This window comes from Leguminivora glycinivorella, chromosome 25, assembly GCF_023078275.1.
Source record: "Leguminivora glycinivorella isolate SPB_JAAS2020 chromosome 25, LegGlyc_1.1, whole genome shotgun sequence".
Classification (NCBI taxonomy): domain Eukaryota; kingdom Metazoa; phylum Arthropoda; class Insecta; order Lepidoptera; family Tortricidae; genus Leguminivora; species Leguminivora glycinivorella.
This window is the reverse complement of record NC_062995.1, coordinates 11,023,684-11,043,569: the sequence shown is the minus strand read 5'-3', so window position 1 is coordinate 11,043,569 and position 19,886 is coordinate 11,023,684. Positions and strand designations below refer to the sequence as shown.

Genomic DNA, 19,886 nt, shown 5'->3' with positions numbered 1-19,886 from the left:
CGCAAACGGTCTAGGATACAAAATGACGACTTTTATATAGGTATAGGTTAGGTTCGTTAGGTATCTTCAAACGGCCGAAGGCTCCTATTCTGTGCAGTTTCTGTAATAAGCGGGGCTCCGTCGATATCGCTTTCTGTCTCTGGCGCCTTAGTAATGCTACGGGAAAATTTTGCAACTTTGCACCACTCTAACTCCTAAATTAGTAGGTTTTAAAAAAACTTTAATTTATAAAAGATGCTTATTTTAATGCATTCTTTCTAATAAGAACAAAACACTATGCTAGAAAGAGTGCAGAGGAAGTTCTGTAGGCACATTTACAAACGACTGTACGGATATTACCCATATATGTATCCATCTCTATTCGTAACAGGAATGGTTGGTCTTCAAACTCTAGAAACCAGACGGAAACTGCTGCATATTATGCATTACCGCCAACTGTTTCACCATAGAGTAGATGACGCATCCGTGCTTGAGAGAATGGGGCTGCAAGTGCCAAGAGCGAATGTGGTGTTTGGCATGCCGGGAGCGGTGCCGGCGCGGCGGCGGTGGCGCCTGTTCGTGGCGGCCGGCGCACCGCTGGAGCCCGAGCTGCTCTTAACCGCATCATGTTGGAGACAGACGATATTGACATATTTGCTGATAGTGTTGGTGTGCTTTACAGAAAACTCTTAAGGTTCATAGACTCTACACTCCTTAGGTGATTAATGTAATAACCATAGTTTAACTTTTAAGTGTGTTTGCTTTTATTTATGTCAATTTAACATGTACATAATTATATTACCACATAAGTGCTTTGGTGAAATACTAAATAAATAAAAAAAACGTGAAAAAAGTCCCAGAATCGGGCCCCTTTTGCTATACTCTGACCGCCCCTGTCTATACTACTGTAATGTTTGACGTTATCACGTTAAACTACTGTCCGTAAACCGACTTTACAGACAACCAATTTTTTTTTTTGTAAATAATAGGAGTTCACGGGTCGATATATATGTAAATCAGTAAACCACACACTATTGATTACTGAAACGCATAATACAAACTGTAGCAACGGTTATTGAAGGTATTTCTAAGACATCGATCAGGATAGCTTCGCTGAGGAAAAGTGTCGTGCTATTTAACCTGGCTAAAGTTCTATCTGTGAAATAAATTAGCAATTTGGAGGTCTATGTAAACTTTCGTGTGAAACGTGTATTGTATACGTGTGTAATTGTATATGCGGAAAGTTATGTTTGGTTATTTCTATTAGGTATCTAGTGAAATCTTTAAATAAGGTAGCAGATTATAACGCTCAGTGCTTCGGTGTATATCTCCATGCATAAAATATGTGTTTATAAAAAATAAAACATAAATAATATGCATTTTATTTCATTACACCAAAAACAAAAGTCAACTACCCACGAATTATTTTTATCAATAAAATTACTACCCACAACCGCTGAACCGATTGTTGTCAATTTTAGTTCCATTAATGTCCGTTGGGCTTTGTGTGAGACCGCCACTAGTATAAACGTGTAAAGGTTTTGTAAGTGTGCGTGTGATGGGAAGGGGGCATTTTTTTGTATGGAGTTGGCGTTCTTCTCCTAGTGAGTATTATATTCTTTGCTTCTGATACTTAAAGCTTTCGCTCCTTACCTCTATTATCCATGATTCACGAAATGCTCTTTGACAGCTGTCTTTTTTTATGTCGAAAATGTCGAAATTTTATAAATGCCCAGCATAAGCCCAGGGACCCAGATACTGTCCAGAATCGTCTGTCAATATAACAATAAGACACTTATTCAGACAAAGGTCCTTCTGCCCACTTCGCTTGAACAAAAATACTAGCAAATAGTGTTTACACATGTTTACGATGGAGTCATCAGCATTACAAGGCACTGAAAATATTACCGTGAAGGCTGAGCCCGGTGAGGATGCGTGTATGACGGATATATCAACGATCGCAGTGTCTGTGAAAGTGGAGCATTTGCTGGACGATGTGTGCGTCAAGGACGAACCTAGATCCGATGGTGTGTGTATAAACAGTGAGCCATCGAGCTCAGAAGTGAGTGTAAAAGAGGAGTCAGCCAGCGCGCGCGCGGCGGCGGAGCTGTACGCCGGCCACACGGTGAAGGACGAGCTCGTGCTCGGCCCCGAGCTAGTGGAGCGCCGCGGCACGCGACACGCATCAGCAGGTATAAATTAATAACTATTATGGGACATTCTTACACACTTTACACACACGGTAAGCTCAAGAAGGCATACTGTGTTGTGGGTACTCAGCAATGATATATATATATATATATATATAATATGCAAATACTTATATACATATAGTATTGAACAAATCTTTAAATAAATAAATAACTATTGGGGACAACTTACACAGATCGACTTAGCCCCAAACTAAGCAAAGCTTGTACTACGGGTGCTAAGCGACAATATACATACTTAAATAGATAAATACACGATGAATACAATAGTGACCCTGCCAATCCCGGTAAGGGCATTTATTTGTGTCATGAGCACAGATAATTGTTCCTGAGTCATGGATGTTTTCTATATAAATAAGTATGTATTTATCTATTTAAGTATATATGTATATCGTCGCTTAGCACCCATAGTACAAGTTTTACTTAGTATGGGGCTAAGTTGATCTGTGTAAGGTATCTCCAATATTTATTATTTTTTATTATATTACCAGCATTAGTAATCGCACTATCGCACTATGTAGTAGTATCGCACTAGTAATGAGTTCATTATGCAATTGTGTCAAAAATGGAAAAGGCCAAATTTATTTATTTATTTAATCTTTATTGCATGATAGAAATATACCAATGTGATAGTCGACCTCAATGCCAGTAAGGCATTCTCTACCAGTCAAAAACTAAATTGACCTCTTGTGTTGTGCCTTACATTCAATCTGGGGGCACGGCAGTGCTCCGCCAAGACTAGCCGAACAAAGCTCAAGGGCACTGCCTACCTTTTCTCGAAGTGATTCGTTGTTTTGGGTTTCTAGATAAACAAATTTTCAGGATATGATGTCATTACCAACCTTATTAAACATAAAAAGTTTCAATTGCATAGCTTTTATACGTTAGATTTTATTGATATCTATAAAAGCCAAATTTCGACACTGACCTACTCACTTATGATCATACAAAAGTAACTAAAGTCCTTGAAAGCTGAATTTTTTTATGTAAGCTACTTTTAGTACACAAACCATTAGAAAATCCTACAAGTTGGAACTTTCACCCCCCTTCCTCCTCAACCGGGGAGGGGGGGGGGGGAATATGTATGAAATATATTTAAATTTTGATGCTAAAGCCTGAAAATGAATATTGGGAGACTTTGTTATAATGAATAAATAAAATACTAACGCAATTCAGGATTTTTAACTTTAGTTATTAAAAAAACATCTCCCACTCTTCAAATTAGGGCATGCACCTTACAAAGAGAAGTGAAATCCCACCATAAACATTTTCATGTAAAATTAGAGCCAAGCTTCTAACTCTTCGAACCCCAACATTACAACTCTACACGTTAGGTAAAATATATAAGTGGCTTGGCCGTTACATTACCACAAGAACTATTGGCTCTAGTGAGAAAGGGTACAAGTCTCGCGGAGCGCAGGTGAGAAACGGTATAAGTCATATTTGGGACATACACCCTTTTTCACCTGCGCTCCGCGAGAATTTTACTTTTTTTCACTAGTACTGGGGACGCTATTGCTATGTCTTGTATGGGAACCCTGCATTTTATGATTAAGCACTGAGACTTGGCACAGTTGTTCATTGGGTGGCCCTGAGTAGATAAAGATCGGGAGGCATCGAGAGCCCCCCTTAATTTAGGAGGGAGGGGGGGAAGGCTGGCGCCTTCGCGGTTCCTTTGAAACCATATTTCTCTAAAACTATACAAAAAAGGGCATGCGATATATCATTTTCGGATAAATGAAGGATGAGGAATTAATTTTTGGAACAAAAAAAATGTATTTTAGAACAAAAACACAAAATAAAATGGGAAAATCTAAAAACGAGATTTTTTTATATATATTATTGCACATTTTATGAAAACTGTAAATGGTTTTTTTTTATTAATAAAAATATTATTTAATAGCTACATTTATCTAGTTCTAGAAAGTGTATAATTTGTTATAGAAATATATTATAGGATGAGTGATAAAAAATAATTTACATCGCCCGTTAGGGTGATTTGAATGCTCATTTCAATAAGTTTTGTCAATGATTTCAGGTATAATCACTATTTTTAAAACACGAAAGCCGTAATCATTGTAGTTTATGGCTATTTTAGTGATTAATGTACTTAAAATAAAAAAAAATACAAAAATTAAAAAAAAAATTAAAATGTGATAACTTTTTTATAACATTAATAACATTATCCTATTTTGTTCTTTCTATACAATATATATCTAAAAGCAATAAATATGAATGAAAAACCACGTTTATGTTGTTTATAAAAATATATAGTTTGTTATATAAATATATTACAAAACGTGAGATAAAAAATAATGAAAGTGACGTGGCAGGGCGATCTTGATGTACGGTACGGGTCAGCTTGTATGATTCGATGAGGTGAGGTAAAAGTACTCAGAGCTCTCGAAAAGTGTAGTTATTTAGAGTACTTCAAATTAAACAACATACTCCTATATAGTCTGAATTTAACTATTTATATCACATGAAATGATCGATTGATATGATAGGTCAGATATATACATCTGATCCTAATACATTTTGTGAAATAGTAGTTATCTATATGATTTGCATAATTTATGGATAATTCTTACTTGACATTTATTTATTATCTGATCTGCGTCCTGTACTTTGGTTAACGAGTGCCGAAAATAGTTATTAACCAAAAAAAAGACCACCAAATCGGCCAAATTAACAGCATTTCACCGACAAAAGCTGCCTTACACCATTTCTGTAAGGTATATCAAGGTATCAAGATGTATGGGATCAACTAAACCCAATTCAAAATTTGCCATTATTTGCTACTTGTGGCTGGACGAAAGTCTGTAACAATTGGGATTTGGGAGCCTACTTGCCCGCAACGTTGCCTGTTGCGTGCAGAAACATGCTTCGAAATTGTCGGATGCAGGTGTAAAAAAACACGGAGAAACTAAAAAGCAAAAAAATAATAAACCTTTGAATTCAGATTTCTTATCGTATTGCAATAATCTAAACATCCAAATTATAAACAAATCAATTATTTTTGCAGTCGGTACCAGACCTGTTCGTCGCCTTGCTATTGCCTGTTTGCCCCACCCAACCATACGCAGGCTGGCACCGACTCCAAAAATAATTGATTTGTTTATAATTTGGATGTTTAGATTATTGCAATACGATAAGAAATCTGAATTCAAAGGTTTATTATTTTTTGCTTTTTAGTTTCTCCGTGTTTTGTAACGCGCTTATTTTTGAAGGCGGTTTTATTTTTTGTTAAAAAGTTTATTTATTTGTTGATTTTTAGTGGTTCCTATTGATATTATACGTATCAGTCCGAATACATGTACACTAGTGAAAGAATTATCCTTTAACTCCTAACCATTGAGGAGTTGACCTTCCATCATCAGCTCAGCCATATAAAATTATTACCATCAGGCGTAAATACTGGTTTACCTTTGAAAAATACACTAAAAATATTACATGTGCCTATAACATTTGAAGAGTTCCCTCGATTTCTCCAGGATCCCATCATCAGACCTTGACTTGGTGCCAATGGGACCATCTCGGGGTTATACCCGTTCGATCAAAAAAAAATTTTGAAAATCGGTCCACAATTCTCGAAGATATCGAGGAACATACATACAAAAAAAAAAAAACATTCAGTCGAATTGAGAACCTCCTCCTTTTTTGAAGTCGGTTAAAAACAGTGCCGCGTAAGGTGCAACCGTAAAAAAAGACTTTAAATTAAATGTTCGGAGCTGATGTGCTTATGCAGTGGATGTTGTGATATACAGGGCGTCCCACGGCGATGCCACATGGAGGGAAAGTACCTTAAATATCATAGATAGCATATTTTGCTGAAAGAAAACTTCATTTTATTTTTAAAACTTAGCAAAAGTGCATTAAATTTTTACTATTCAGTATCAATAATTGCTTAGGGGTCAACTGACGACAATGCACCAAAAAAAAAGTTAGTCAAAAATGCCCTTTTTATCGCAACCTGTATGTTTTTTCCAAAATCTATAAATGCCATTTTTCATCAATTTGAAATTGATGGATGGTACACTTAGACCATTTTCATGTAGGACTACGGGATCTCATAGCTGCCCTTACTGACCCGCTATGTATAAGTCCTCATAGTAAAAATAAATAAAAAAAATGATCGCCCTGGGACATCCTGTATACATAATTAAATTCAGACTATTCATGTTGTTTTATTTGAATAACTCAAAATAGCTACACTTTTTGAGAGCCTTGAGTACTAGCCCCGATACACATGTTTTCGTCTAGTCAGACCATTTATGAGGTCCTCCTTTGTACAAAAGCAATAAGAGGGGGTCGTACGAAATCCTCGAAAAGTGCATTCGGCGTTTAACAAATGCTGCTCACATTTCTAAATTAAATGAAATAAAATAAATGTAGTTATTATCTTAAAGAGTGTGTCTACAACTTTTCATTCACAATCTCCAATTATTAACGGTGTAATAACTAAACCCACACAAAGTTGACCTAATATGAGAAAAACGTATGTCGCCGTTTAGTAAACTTTGTTGAAAAAATTCAATACTTTAGTTATAACATTAAGTGATTCTAAAAGCCAGATAAATGGACTACAGGTTTTGAGGTTTTTTATATTTTTCCTCTCAAAGGCAACAAAGAAATTTTACCTTAAATTTAAACTATCGTAAAATTTCCATACATTCGCCATTGCTGTCAGAATTCTCCTTTCGATTAGACGCCCTGAGCGGCTCATCGGAGGCAGACGTGTCGCCGGTCGCTCCGCGTTGACGTTTAAATTTGACAAATATTTTGACAGAAAATAGTGTACGTACACGAAAAACCATACCAGTGTAAAACTGTGCTCAAAATAAATAGGGTAAATCAATAATGTCAGGTGGAGATCCAATCTCATTTAAAGTTTAAAGGTGCATGGCTTGTGCATAAAAAATAAATAAAAATATATCACATTATTAAAGAAAATAACGAACACAACCGAATGAGTATAAATGATTTCATTCTAGTTCGGTTAAATTGAAAAAAGTTTCATGTTTTCTTTTACTCATCGGAATACATTTTCATTACGCTGGTATTAACAGTACGTCATTTTAAAAATATATATGACAGCACCTACGTCAAATTTTGTCAACCAAACTTCACAGGTTGTATGTAAACAATTACAATTTAATTTATTCATACATATATTCAGATACTTATTAATTGATTCTTACTTAGAATAGAAAAAAGGGGAACGCGAGCGGGTATAGGTTTAGTGCTTCTAGTTCAAATTTAATTGTATATATAAAAAAATGTCTCAATTTCATTAAAGATTTACTCTGTGCATACCACGAACACGTAACCGTAAGTTGAAAACAATAATAATTATAAAGTACCTAAATACATTGTTGTTTAGAAAGTTAACGCTCGTTTTGAATGGCACTTCTCCACTCAACTAGACTAGACCAAATATTCATGGAACAGTCACCAGCATATATGACTATGAACGGCCGTGCAAAAATATCTAATTTTCTATAGGGGACCATAAGTATATGACGACATATTCCCGGCAAAAATTTGTGATGCTTCGTGACCGGCAAAAACATCGTCTCTCTTTCTAGCGTCTCGCGAGCGTAGCGTCGGGCCAACTGTATGGAAAAAGACGCCGCGTCGGCGCGGCTTAGCCATACAGTTGGCCCGACGCTACGATTGCTAGACGGCAGATGTGGTGAGTGTCCTTATCCGCAGAAATATCTGATCGGGTAGCTTAAAAATATTTGATTCCTTATAAATAAAAATCTAAATTACACTCTCACTCGCATAAATATCTATCCATTGTTAAAGCAAATATATATCTTACGGGCTAGAAATCATTAATATGTAATTAAAGTGCAATAACAAACCCTACCTTAGTTGCCTTAGAGCGGTAAATTGTATGAGGTGATTTGACATCTCACGAAACACGTGAAGTATTGTCAGTGCATATGTCTGTCTCATCTGTTGTTAAACTATGACAAGTAAACTTATTACAAATCTGATATCAGAAGCCTTTTTACAAGCTTTTATTCAACTTGCCTTGTTAGTTTGGGTCAAAACGTAAAAGCTAAATTTGACCCACTTTCCGGTTTCCGATTGAGCTGAAATTTTGCACACATATGTAAATCACGTGAAAATGCAATATTATGGTATCATGGAGGTGATCTGATGATGGAGCAGAAAGGTGGTCAGAGGAACTCTGTTATGAAACGTCGTATCCCCATTGAGTAAGGGGTATTTAGAAACATCTCGGAGAGCAATAGATGATTTTTGAAAGAAAGGTACAGTCGGCTAAGGTAAAGCCTGTGCCAAAAATGATTTTTTTGCAAAAAAACTTATTATAAATTGGGAGGTGAATTTTTATATTATCTCTACATATCATTAAGAAGAAAAACCGGCCAAGAGCGCATCGGACCACGGTCAGTGTAGGGTTCCGTTCCGTAGTTTCCGACATTTTACATATTGACAATTTAATAAATACCGTAATTTGGGATGAATAGGGTTCCCGGGGTATATAATGCTATTATATTTAAATAATATTTTATGATTTATGTAAATAATATATTTACAGACATGAAAATGTCTGTCAAAGTAGGCATTCAAATTTATTGGATTTTTTACTCATTATAACTTCATTTTTGTGTGAAATTTTGCTAAGAATTTGTTCATTATCCTTTTGAATGTAGTGTATACCTACACTTCTAAAGTTTATGTTTAACAGAAAATCATAAGACATATTTTCATTTTTATAATGGTTTTCATGAAGAAAGCGATGCAACTGTGTTGGGGAACTTTTACGGGATGAACAAATATCCGCGGACTGAGGGGTGAATACGATCAATAATGGGGGGAAACGGGTCGCAAAGGGGGTGAATAGGTTTACGAAGGGGGTGATTAGGGTCGGAAGAGGGGTGAATTGGGATGTGTAGTCAATGGTTGTCAAATTGTATAAAAGATATATAACTTACCTAAAGTGATGTTTTTATGAATGACCTCTCTGTATATGGACGCAATTTATACGTCAATGTATTGCTTCGTAGTTAGACTAGATACAATAAATTAACATTTAGAAATGTTAATCACACTTCTGTCAACCACAAGTCAACGTTTATACTTAAGTCCACAAAAATCACCCATAGTTGCTATAATATAAACGGATTACTTTAAAATAAAAATCATAAGTATGAAACTATACATATACATCTAGGGAAGAAATAAAATTATTTTGTTGAATAATTTTTGATTTGTTATTTTCAAGTTTATATAAATAATAAATTCTCAATGCGCTCAAAGGTTGGAAGAGATCCCTTATAGGTATAAGTTCGCCTTTGTACACCATAACTATACTGTATTTTTATGTCCTAACTTGTCTTATGTACAATAAAGTGTTCACATACATACATACATAAATTGAAATATATATCATACACGAAAGAAAAAACGACAGGGCCCACTGGTGGCCGAGCCGGTAATCGAACCCGGGTCTTCAGCTTACGCAGCTAACGTCTTTACCATTAGACCACCCGCCCGCCGTGTGGTAGTGGTACCCGACGAAATTTCTCTAGTTGATGTTATCTCTGATAGGCACATTTTGACCACCTCGTATATGAATCTTTAAGGCCCTTTTGCACCAACCACTTAACTCAGGGTTAGTGGGCTGTCAACTGTCAAATTCCATGTAAAATGGTGGGTTAACCCTCAGGTTAACCCTCCATATTCGTTGGTGCAAGTGGCACTTAGAGGATTAGGGTATACCGAGAGAGATGGCGGGTTCGATTCCCGGCTCAGCCACCAGGAGGCCTTGTCGTTCTTACTTTCGTGCGTGATATCTATTTCAATGCATAAGTATGAAAACGGTTATGACTTTATTTTCAAGTAAGTAATTTTTGCTGATAAACTTTTTTTTCGGCATTCAATTTTGTAAGGTATGCTCCCAGCCGAAGATCAGCGCTGATGAAGAGGCACCAAAGAAAACACGTCCGTTCCATACAAGATTTATTAGCAGAGAGCGAAAATATAACCTACCCACAATCAGTCGGCGCCTAATTACTAAACTACCCACATTTGTCACAAATTTATTTCAAAAATACTTAAGTCATTATCAGTTTGCCGTTAATATTTGTGGGATATTAAATTGGAACAGGAGTGATATTTAAAAAAAACTATACATTTAAAACCTTTTTAATTTTGGAATTCGGTTAAAAAATCCGGCCAAATGAGAATCTATTTTCGCACAATTGTAAAACTAAATTATCTTTACTAGTTACCTCCAAAATACTAAATGAAATGACATCTATTGCGACTTAAGTAGTTTGCATAAATTAGTAACCCAATTCACCTAGAGATGGCGCTGTACTTTGGGCTACTTAGTACATCGTTTTCTGAAGATTTTGGGTTCATGGGGTCGGAACGGGTATGAACTAACTTAATTTGTGGTGAATAGGGCCAAAACCGACTTTTGCACGTCGATAGCAGTTTTTTTATATGTGCCATGCTAATTTTTTACTCAAAAAATCTTCCAGCGGTGTGAACTTCGGGTTGTCTTTGAAAATATGTCGTTTTATTTAGTAATTTTCGCTCACCCTAACGTTGGGGTGAATAGGGTCGGGAAGGGGGTGAATAGGGAAAAGTGCTAGGGTTGACTTTTTTGGATTACGAACAAAACCTGACCTATCACGAGCATATTATATTTATTTTATCAAAAAATAAGGAACTAATATGTTATGAGTAGTCGGTAATGTATTAATAAAATAAATTTATCGAAATCTAGACATATGATAACCCTAAACCAACCTTTATAGTTATATGGTGCTCTGACGCAGTGAACAAGTAAGTATGGTCGTGGGCAGTGCGGATAACGTGTCAAAATATAAGCATAGTTTGTTGCTATTTTTCATGTTTAAATAACTTCTAAACTAACGTAGTGGGTATTAAAGTAAAAGGTTCACAGTGAATATTAGCTTGCCAGACATGTGTTTAGCTATACCATTGTATTGAGTGTTGTATCATAAAATCAAACTAGGCATTTATTACTAATTATTTACTATGTGGGGTGTCTTTGATCACTTGCATGGGGGGATATTGATAACATTGACCATAATGACACATAGTTGATTATTGTCTAATTATGTCACGGTACTTGTTGAGACTGATAATTTGATCTCTTCTTGTGATAAATATTGAAACAATTGCAAATAAAGTTGGTTTTTCGAAGATAGTAATTTTTATTTTTAATCAAAGTAACCCCAAAATAGCGTTAAAGAGTTGTAATATTTGACTCTGCGAACCGTTTTTTATCTTTTCTTGAGATAAAATACTTTTGTAAGGGATTACATTCGATTACCATTAAAAAAATACATAGGGTATCAAAGTATATTACCATAGGGTAGCAATGTCAGTTTAAGTTTGATAACATCGTTTTTTTTTTGCGTACATTATTTTGTTACCTTTCTAGATTTTTAGCAGGAAAAGACTAAAAAAGTTGATGGTCCAATTTTTTTCTTTCTTTGTTACGTTACATTGACCAATTATGGAATTTATACTTCTCTAACTTCTACATTTAATGGGTAAAAATACCCATTAAATGTAGAAGCTAGAGAAGTTTAAATTCCCAAATTGGTCAATGTAACCCCAGTTTACGGCAGACACCGTGAACTTTTTCTAATAATTCTCTTTTTACTTGAAAGAAAAATCGTTACGATACTAAAATATGCAATCTGAGATAAAAAAAATGCTTTTCATATAGTTATAAACTTAGTTCAGAATTTTTTTCTGTAAAACTTTCATAAATTGTTCTACCTATCAAGTTCAAAATAATTTTCCTAGAAAGTCTTAATAAAGTTCTGCTTTTGAGATTTTTTCATATTTGAGAAAACAGCCCTTATTGCCTGAAATACGGCGACATTGATATTTGCTTTTTCGTATTTTGATGGTATTTTGACTGCACTGTTGTATTTTTTTGCCATGCTAATTTGAACCTTATCTCTGAGCGATGTTTTTTAATTTTCAGTCACGTCACAGATGTTTATGACATAACATCTAGGTATTTAGCCATTTAAAAGAAACTACAAGTGGCTTTACAGACGTGGCGACTGCAACTGGTACAGGGCCTAAGCCATAATTTAAAATTATATTGTGATTTTTATATGTATTTGTGTTTTATTTAATGCTAAGTATGAGTTTCAACATTTTCAACTCAAGAAACTGAAATTAAGAGAAGAGACTTGGAAATTGGGTAAGATCAAGAGTCTGATGCAGATAGCGATGGCGGTATTGGATATGATAAGATATGCGTCGATATTCCCTGTCTTCCTTTGGGTCTCTGACTTGACTACTGCTAGCTGTACTCTATTCATTAGGTTTTTATTTTATACACATGCTTTATTTTTGTATAAACTAAATGATAATAAAACCTAACGACCAAAAAGAATAAAGAAAATATCTGATAGTCTTTAATACAACCCGCATATACGTAATGCACAGCACAGGCCTCTGAAGACCTGCAGGGCAATCATGGTCGCGCGATAAATGATAAAACATCGGGCCGTCCCTATCGCACTTACAAATAAAGCGATAGGGCTGATGTTTTATCATTTAGCACGCGACCATAATTGTTTGCCTGGAGGTATCGGCCTTCACACACGTCTTTGAAAAATGTTTGCGGGGATAGGCAGGCTGACGATTTTTAATCTAAGTATAGAAAAGTAACGCAAAATGAAGTGCAAAGTAATTTGAAATACACCTAGGTAAACAATCAACTGAGTAAGGAACGTTATCTACATATTTAGGTAAATTAAAGTCACATGAGACATGGACAGAGAAGGAAAGCTAGATGACGCGTATTTTTTCTCTGTCTTCTTGTATGCTACCTTTTTTACAGTTTTAATTTCTCAAAGGAGGTCAGTAGTTGACTACAAACTCAAAATAACACTCTTGAAAAAAATTAAGGGTCACTGACCTTTCACAGTAAATTGAGGTAGTGTGAGTGCAGGGTGTTTGTGTGTGTAATGGGGTAATTTGACAGATTCTGAAAATTCTCCCTGCTCTACCCCCTCTTGTTTAATGCTAATACGAATCTAGTTTATGTTTTATGGCACTATTGCGCAATAACTAACTATCATTGATACTGAAAGGAAGAATATGACGATTTTTATTTTATCTTTTATGGATGGGTAAAACCGATTTAAGGGGGCCCAAAGGAAATAACTAAGCTCTGCTAGTAAACTAAAAAATCTTCAAGCCTATGCATGCAGAACTGCTTTAGGAGAGGAGAACGTGATTAAGACATTTTTTTTACAATATAAGTCACATGCAATTTTATTTTACAATCAAAATAAACTATATTATAGTAATTTTACAATTTTATGTACTGGGTTGATATACCTACATGTGTAAACGTTACTAGAATAAGTATATTTCTGTATTACTAGACGAACTCCACTGCATAGCGGGTAGTACTACCTTTACCTCACCTCATCGAATAATGCAAGCTGACCCGTTCATTAAAATTTTCATTATCTCGCGTTTTGTGTCATATTTATGCAGAGTGGGGCCTGTAACAAAGGCGAAGAATTGAACTGTAGGCTATTCTCCTTATATTGATCAACATTTGTTCAGTGACTTTTAAAAATAACTTGTATTTTGATTTTTATCACCCTTGAAAGTTTGTTCTAAGAGTGTATAACAAACAATATATTTTTATAAACTGCATAAATTTGGCTTTTTATTGATATTTATTGCTTTTAGATATATACTGTGTAGAAAGAACAAAATAGGATAATGTTAAAAAAAAATCACATTTTTAATATTTTTTTTAATTTTTGTATTGTTTTTAATTTATGTACATTAATCACTAAAATAGTCATAAACTACAATGATTACGGCTTTCGTGTGTTAAAAATAGTGATAATACCTGAAATCATTGCAAAACTTATTGAAATGAGCATTCAAATCACCCTATCGGGCGATGTAAATTATTTTTTAATACAGTTGCTCAAAAAGTGCCCGTTTTTTGGCTGTTTAGCGTGCGAGAAGTTGTATTTTACGAACTAGTGCGTAAAAAGTATATACGTTCCATTTTACGACTACTTACCGAGCTGTTTTCATATTAGTCTAGTTTACTAAGACAGAATAAAACTATAAACATACTATTAAGTGATTAATATTTAAAACGTTAATATTTCATATGTAATTGTTTACTTTTAGTCATACTAAACATAATTTATAAAATGGTTTATACTTTGAAAAATCGGTCATAATGAGTCGTGTAAACAGAACATGATTGGAACGAAACGCGTCTTCTACTGTCAAAGTAGAGGCGTCTACCATGTTTTAACTTAATGCACGTTCAAAAAACCTCAGTATGTTACGCGGTTTGTCATAATTATTTTACGTTGGTGGTTGCTCTAGCTCTGCGCTACTACCCCTTGAAAGGGCCCAAAGGTTTGTGCTTAAAGTCATGCTTGGAAAGCCCCGATGGTTTCCAACGGTCACTCTTTATAAGGGTGCGGACGTCCTCAGTGTGAGGAAATTACTAATACTTCGCGTCTCAATTCACACACATCGAAAAACTATAAATTCTGAAGAATACACCTCATTAATCCGTAATAGAACCTTTAAAATTCCTATTCCCACCACAAAAACAGTGTTCGCTAGACGTTTCCCTAACTTTCTCCATCCACATATTTATAACTCTGTAGTTAAAGCATGTAACATATCTAAAAAGTCCCCTTTAGAAGCTAAACATGTAATTAAGAACTGGTTAAAAGATCTTAACTATAGGCAAATAGAAATGCTGCTGAAAGTCATCACCTGACCGCTCACAAATGTACACACACACACACACACACACGCACGCACGCACGCACGCACGCACGCACGCACGCACGCACGCACGCACGCACGCACGCACGCACGCACGCACGCACGCACGCACGCACGCACGCACGCACGCACGCACGCACGCACGCACGCACGCACGCACGCACGCACGCACGCACGCACGCACGCACGCACGCACGCACGCACGCACGCACGCACGCACGCACGCACGCACGCACGCACGCACGCACGCACGCACGCACGCACGCACGCACGCACGCACGCACGCACGCACGCACGCACGCACGCACGCACGCACGCACGCACGCACGCACGCACGCACGCACGCACGCACGCACACACACACACACACACACACACACACACACACACACACACACACACACACACACCCACACAGTCACACAACTATCTTATTGTTAACGCATAATTTTAATATTACTAGAATACCAAAATGTTATGTTCACCTTATTTTGGCTGCCACGTGACAGGCTTAGCCTAGTGTGGGGCCACGGGACAAATAATGTACGATTGTATTAATTTCTTTTAACAATAAACTATTCTACTATTCTATTCTACGTTATTTGCAATACGTCGGGGCATAAATGGATCGATTAAATTAAAATGTAGTTATACATTAAACAATCGTCCCAAATCGTAAATGTTTATGTTTTTATGGCACCCAATGAAATAAATTATGTTAGATGAATAGCAAACTCGAAAATATGCACGCAAGTTTAAAAGCTTCAAAAATACGCCTTTGAATTGTCAAATAATCCGTCAATGTCCATGGGAAAATTGATAGTTCGGATTGTTTTATTTCGTTGTAAGTAGTAGTGTTTTTTCGCAACTGTATTAAAAAACGTCGTTCGTCACACGTGCGAGAATGTCATTCTTCACTCGTCCCGAGATTTGCCACTCGCGTGCCGCTCGTGGCAAAATGTCTCGGGACTCGTGAAGTAATGACATACTTCTCGCACTTATAACGAAATGTACTTTTCAGTACAGATGTTGTTTTTTTACGCACTAGTGCGAGAAGTGGTTCATTATATGCCAGGTCGAAACTTCTCAAACTTCGGAGGCTCATCTGTACTGAAAAACGTCGTACGATACACGTGCGAAAAGGAAATTCGTAACTCGTGTCGATTTAAAACACTCCCTTTGGTCGTGTTTTAATTTATCGCCACTCGTTTCGAACTTCCTTTTATACTATTTTATCACTCACATCACAAACAGCTCAACAGCATCAGGCCTACCAGAGATGTAATGTTGTCAGGGGAGCCCATTGAGAGAGTCTATGAGGCTCGAAATCTAGGTTTAATTATGGACAGCTCACTAAGGTATGAAAAGCATGTTACTGAGTCTGTTAGAAACTGTTTCTACCGGTTAAAATTATTATATAACATAAGACCATTTATCAATGAATCTCTGCGCACTCAGTTAGTCGAAGTACTTGTTCTGTCGAAACTAAATTACATGGACTTAGTGTATGGTTCTTGTCTCCTAGCAAAAACGAAACGACTCATTCAGCGGGTACAAAATGCGTGTGCTCGTTACTGCTTCAATATCCCACCAAGAGCCCATGTAACTCCGTTTTTGAATGATCATAACATTCTTAAAATGTTGCACCGTCGCAAACTTCATCTGGCTTGTCTTCTTTTTGGTACGATTAAATACAAATCTCCGTCATATCTTTTTGAGAAGCTATCATGGATGTCCACTCGTAGATCGTTAGGGGCTCGTAACTGCAGTGTTCAACTGGTGACGCCTCGACACACCTCAGCAGCATTTCGTGGTAGTTTTAAGTACTTGGCCAGTCGCTGCTGGAACAACATTCCTCCTCCCCTCAGGAACCTGCAAATTAGTATCAAATCTTTTAAAACCAAACTTCAGTTATGTATACTTCAGCACCAGCGGCAGCAGGAAGCTTTCCGAAATGACACAAGTTTTTTGTAGTGTTCTTAATCAATACTTTCAAGTAACTGTGTTAAGTGCTTGCTACAATTTGTACAAATGAGCAAGCCAATTAATTAGTTAATTAGGTAGTAAAAGGCATACCTGTTTTATGTCCTTTCTTTACAGACACAGCCAAAGCGCACTTGTTGATCTCGTGTCCGCGTTTTCGCAATTTATTGCCGCATCATAACTTGTGGGTATAATTGTTGTAACCCAATCGTCACTTATATAGGTGATAACTGTATGCATATTGTTTCTTGGCACTTCGGAGCACACACGCTTCGGCAACGTAAACGCTTTTGTAACAAAGAACTTAATCAATGTATTATTGCACTTATTTTTCCGTGTAACGAGTTAACGTTATGCTTGTTCCATGTAGTTATTACTTTTTTAGCAGATTGAACTGTTTGAAATGTAGAATTGTAATTTTATATCAATCGTGAAACGTGCAACATGGTTTTCGTTTTCTCAGTTCTCAAATGTCATATGAATGTCATCATGACACCTAACCCATCGTGCAGCGCGCAGGCGCAACAAGATGGCGTCGACCCAAGAATGACAAATGGGCGCGTTCAAGTTATATTAAGGCCGTGTTGCACGTTTGCGTCCGTGGCCCACAAATGGTGTCGCCGGAAGACCAGCGCTGACTGTATGGTTAGCATTATGCTGAGGCGGGACCATTTCGTGGTAAACGATAATTTTTATATTATGTTTTAATAATTAAATGTTTGTATTTTTAATACCTATTGTAATTTACCACGAATAAACGATTTCTATTCTATTCTATTCTATTCTATTCACTCGACTTATAATAATTATATTTCTATAACAAATTATACATTTTCTAAAACTAGATAAATGTAATTAATTGAGATACGGTTGTACTCACGTTATTATATCGCTATTGCTGCGACATGTGATATTATTTGAATATGTCTCACGGAAGTTTAACGTGTATAGATAAATGTAGCTATTAAATAATATTTTTTTTCTACTCATCGACTGTAATCTGTCAATTAGGACACCACAGACTAAACTATAAGTGCTAACTTTTCAGTGTTGGATACTCTATGGCAGTTCCGACAGTAATCTCATTATAGTTGACTTTAAGTTAACTGTAATAATTTAAAAAATAGAACATATTACAATTTCTATACTAATTTGCGATACCTGGCAAATTTTTCTGCATCTGAAATACATTTTTTTTTAAAACACTGATTCAAACTTTCACGATTTTTACACATATTTAAAATTGCAAACGGGACTTAATCGCGTATTTACTATGTTTTAAACACTATGTTTTAAACACTAACCTCCGACGTTTCAAGGACGGCATTGTCCCCGTGGTCTCGGAGCAGACTGGCTGAAGTTGACATCAACATCTTCTAGCTGTACGAGTTTTTCGAACTACCCGCACCTGGTCCTGACTACCCACTTGAACAGTTTGTGCACTAGGGATGTCACCTTGTCGACACACAACACTCACGATATTCGGTTTTTCAACCCGCGATATTTGTTTCTTCTTGCATTTACTAATGACCGGGTTCCATGTGGATGAGATATTAAAACCTTCGTCTCGATTGAAATTTTTATACTTCTTAATTTCAATGGCTTCACGTATTTTTCTACTATAATACCCACGATCTGTAGAGAGAATTTTAGGGTTGTGAAGCTCAATCCAATGGTTAGGCCCTGACTGTAGCAAGTGTTCAGCAACGGCAGACTTGTTCACCTGGCGATTTTTGACAGCTGCGATATGTTCCTTGACCCTTTCCGCTATGGTACGTTTCGTCTCACCAATGTAGGAACTACCACAACTGCAATCAATCTTATAAACGCCCGGTGACTGGTACGGAATAACGTCCTTCGGGGACCTCAGGCTCCCTGCAATTTTACACCCCTTTATCCAAAATTGCAGGGAGCCTGAGGTCCCTTGTCCAACAATGTCCCTTATAACAGCTGAGCTGACCGAGGACCGCCATCTTGCCGAGCTAATTTGCTCGGGCAAGGCAAACGTGCGCGCATGAGCACGGACGTTTGCCTCGCGAGGCGTGCGGTCTGTGTGGACCCGGCTCTTTAGTAAAATAAAGGTATTTCTGTTGCAGGGCAAACTCCACAGAAGATATCAAGCGGCGGACCCGACAACTACAGATGTGCTCACTGTAAATATACGACGGTTCAGAAACTACGCTTAATTAGGCATTTGAGTAAACACACCAGTGAGAGGCCGCACAGGTGTGACCAGTGCAACTATACTTGCAGCTTCAAGAGTCGTTTGAAAATTCATTATAGGAAACACACCGGGGAAAAGCCATATAAATGCAATGAGTGCAATTACGCTAGTAGCCGGAAAAAATATTTGCTAAATCATGTAAGGACACACACTGGTGAAAAGCCATATAAATGTGATCAGTGTGACTACGCTAGTAGCCAGAAAATTTCATTGCAAGTTCACGTAAGGACACATACTGGGGAAAAGCCATATAAATGCAACCAGTGCAACTACGCTAGCAACTACAAACAACAATTAAAAGTTCATGTAATGGCACACACTGGGGAAAAGCCATATAAATGCAACCGGTGCAACTACGCTAGTAGCCGGAAAAATCATTTGATAAGTCATGTAAGGACACACACTGGGGAAAAGCCATATAAATGTAACCAGTGCAGCTACGCTAGTAGCCAGAAAAATCATTTGATAAATCATGTAAGGACACACACTGGTGAAAAGCCATATAAATGTGAACAGTGTGACTACGCTAGTAGCCATAAAAATTCATTGCAAGCTCATGTAAGGACACACACTGGTGAAAAGCCATATAAATGTGACCAGTGTGACTATGCCAGTAGCCAGAAAAGTTCATTGCAATCTCATGTTAGGAAACATACTGGGGAAAA

General features: G+C 36.7%; 1 protein-coding gene and 1 long non-coding RNA gene across 2 annotated transcripts in view; one reads left to right on the top strand and one right to left on the bottom strand.

Moving 5' to 3' along the window:
* The window catches only part of LOC125239543, a 72,137-nt gene that overhangs the window by 39,294 nt on the left and 12,957 nt on the right, over nucleotides 1-19,886 (top strand). The window contains exon 4 of the mRNA XM_048147158.1: nucleotides 19,094-19,150. Coding sequence (XP_048003115.1) covers nucleotides 19,094-19,150 — 57 coding nt within the window. The remainder of the gene's footprint in view (nucleotides 1-19,093; nucleotides 19,151-19,886) is intronic.
* Nucleotides 16,523-17,739, bottom strand: LOC125239425. Its single transcript, XR_007178530.1, has 2 exons — nucleotides 17,091-17,739; nucleotides 16,523-16,886 (listed from the first exon to the last, which is right to left on the bottom strand). It is a non-coding gene; the product is annotated as an uncharacterized LOC125239425 (long non-coding RNA).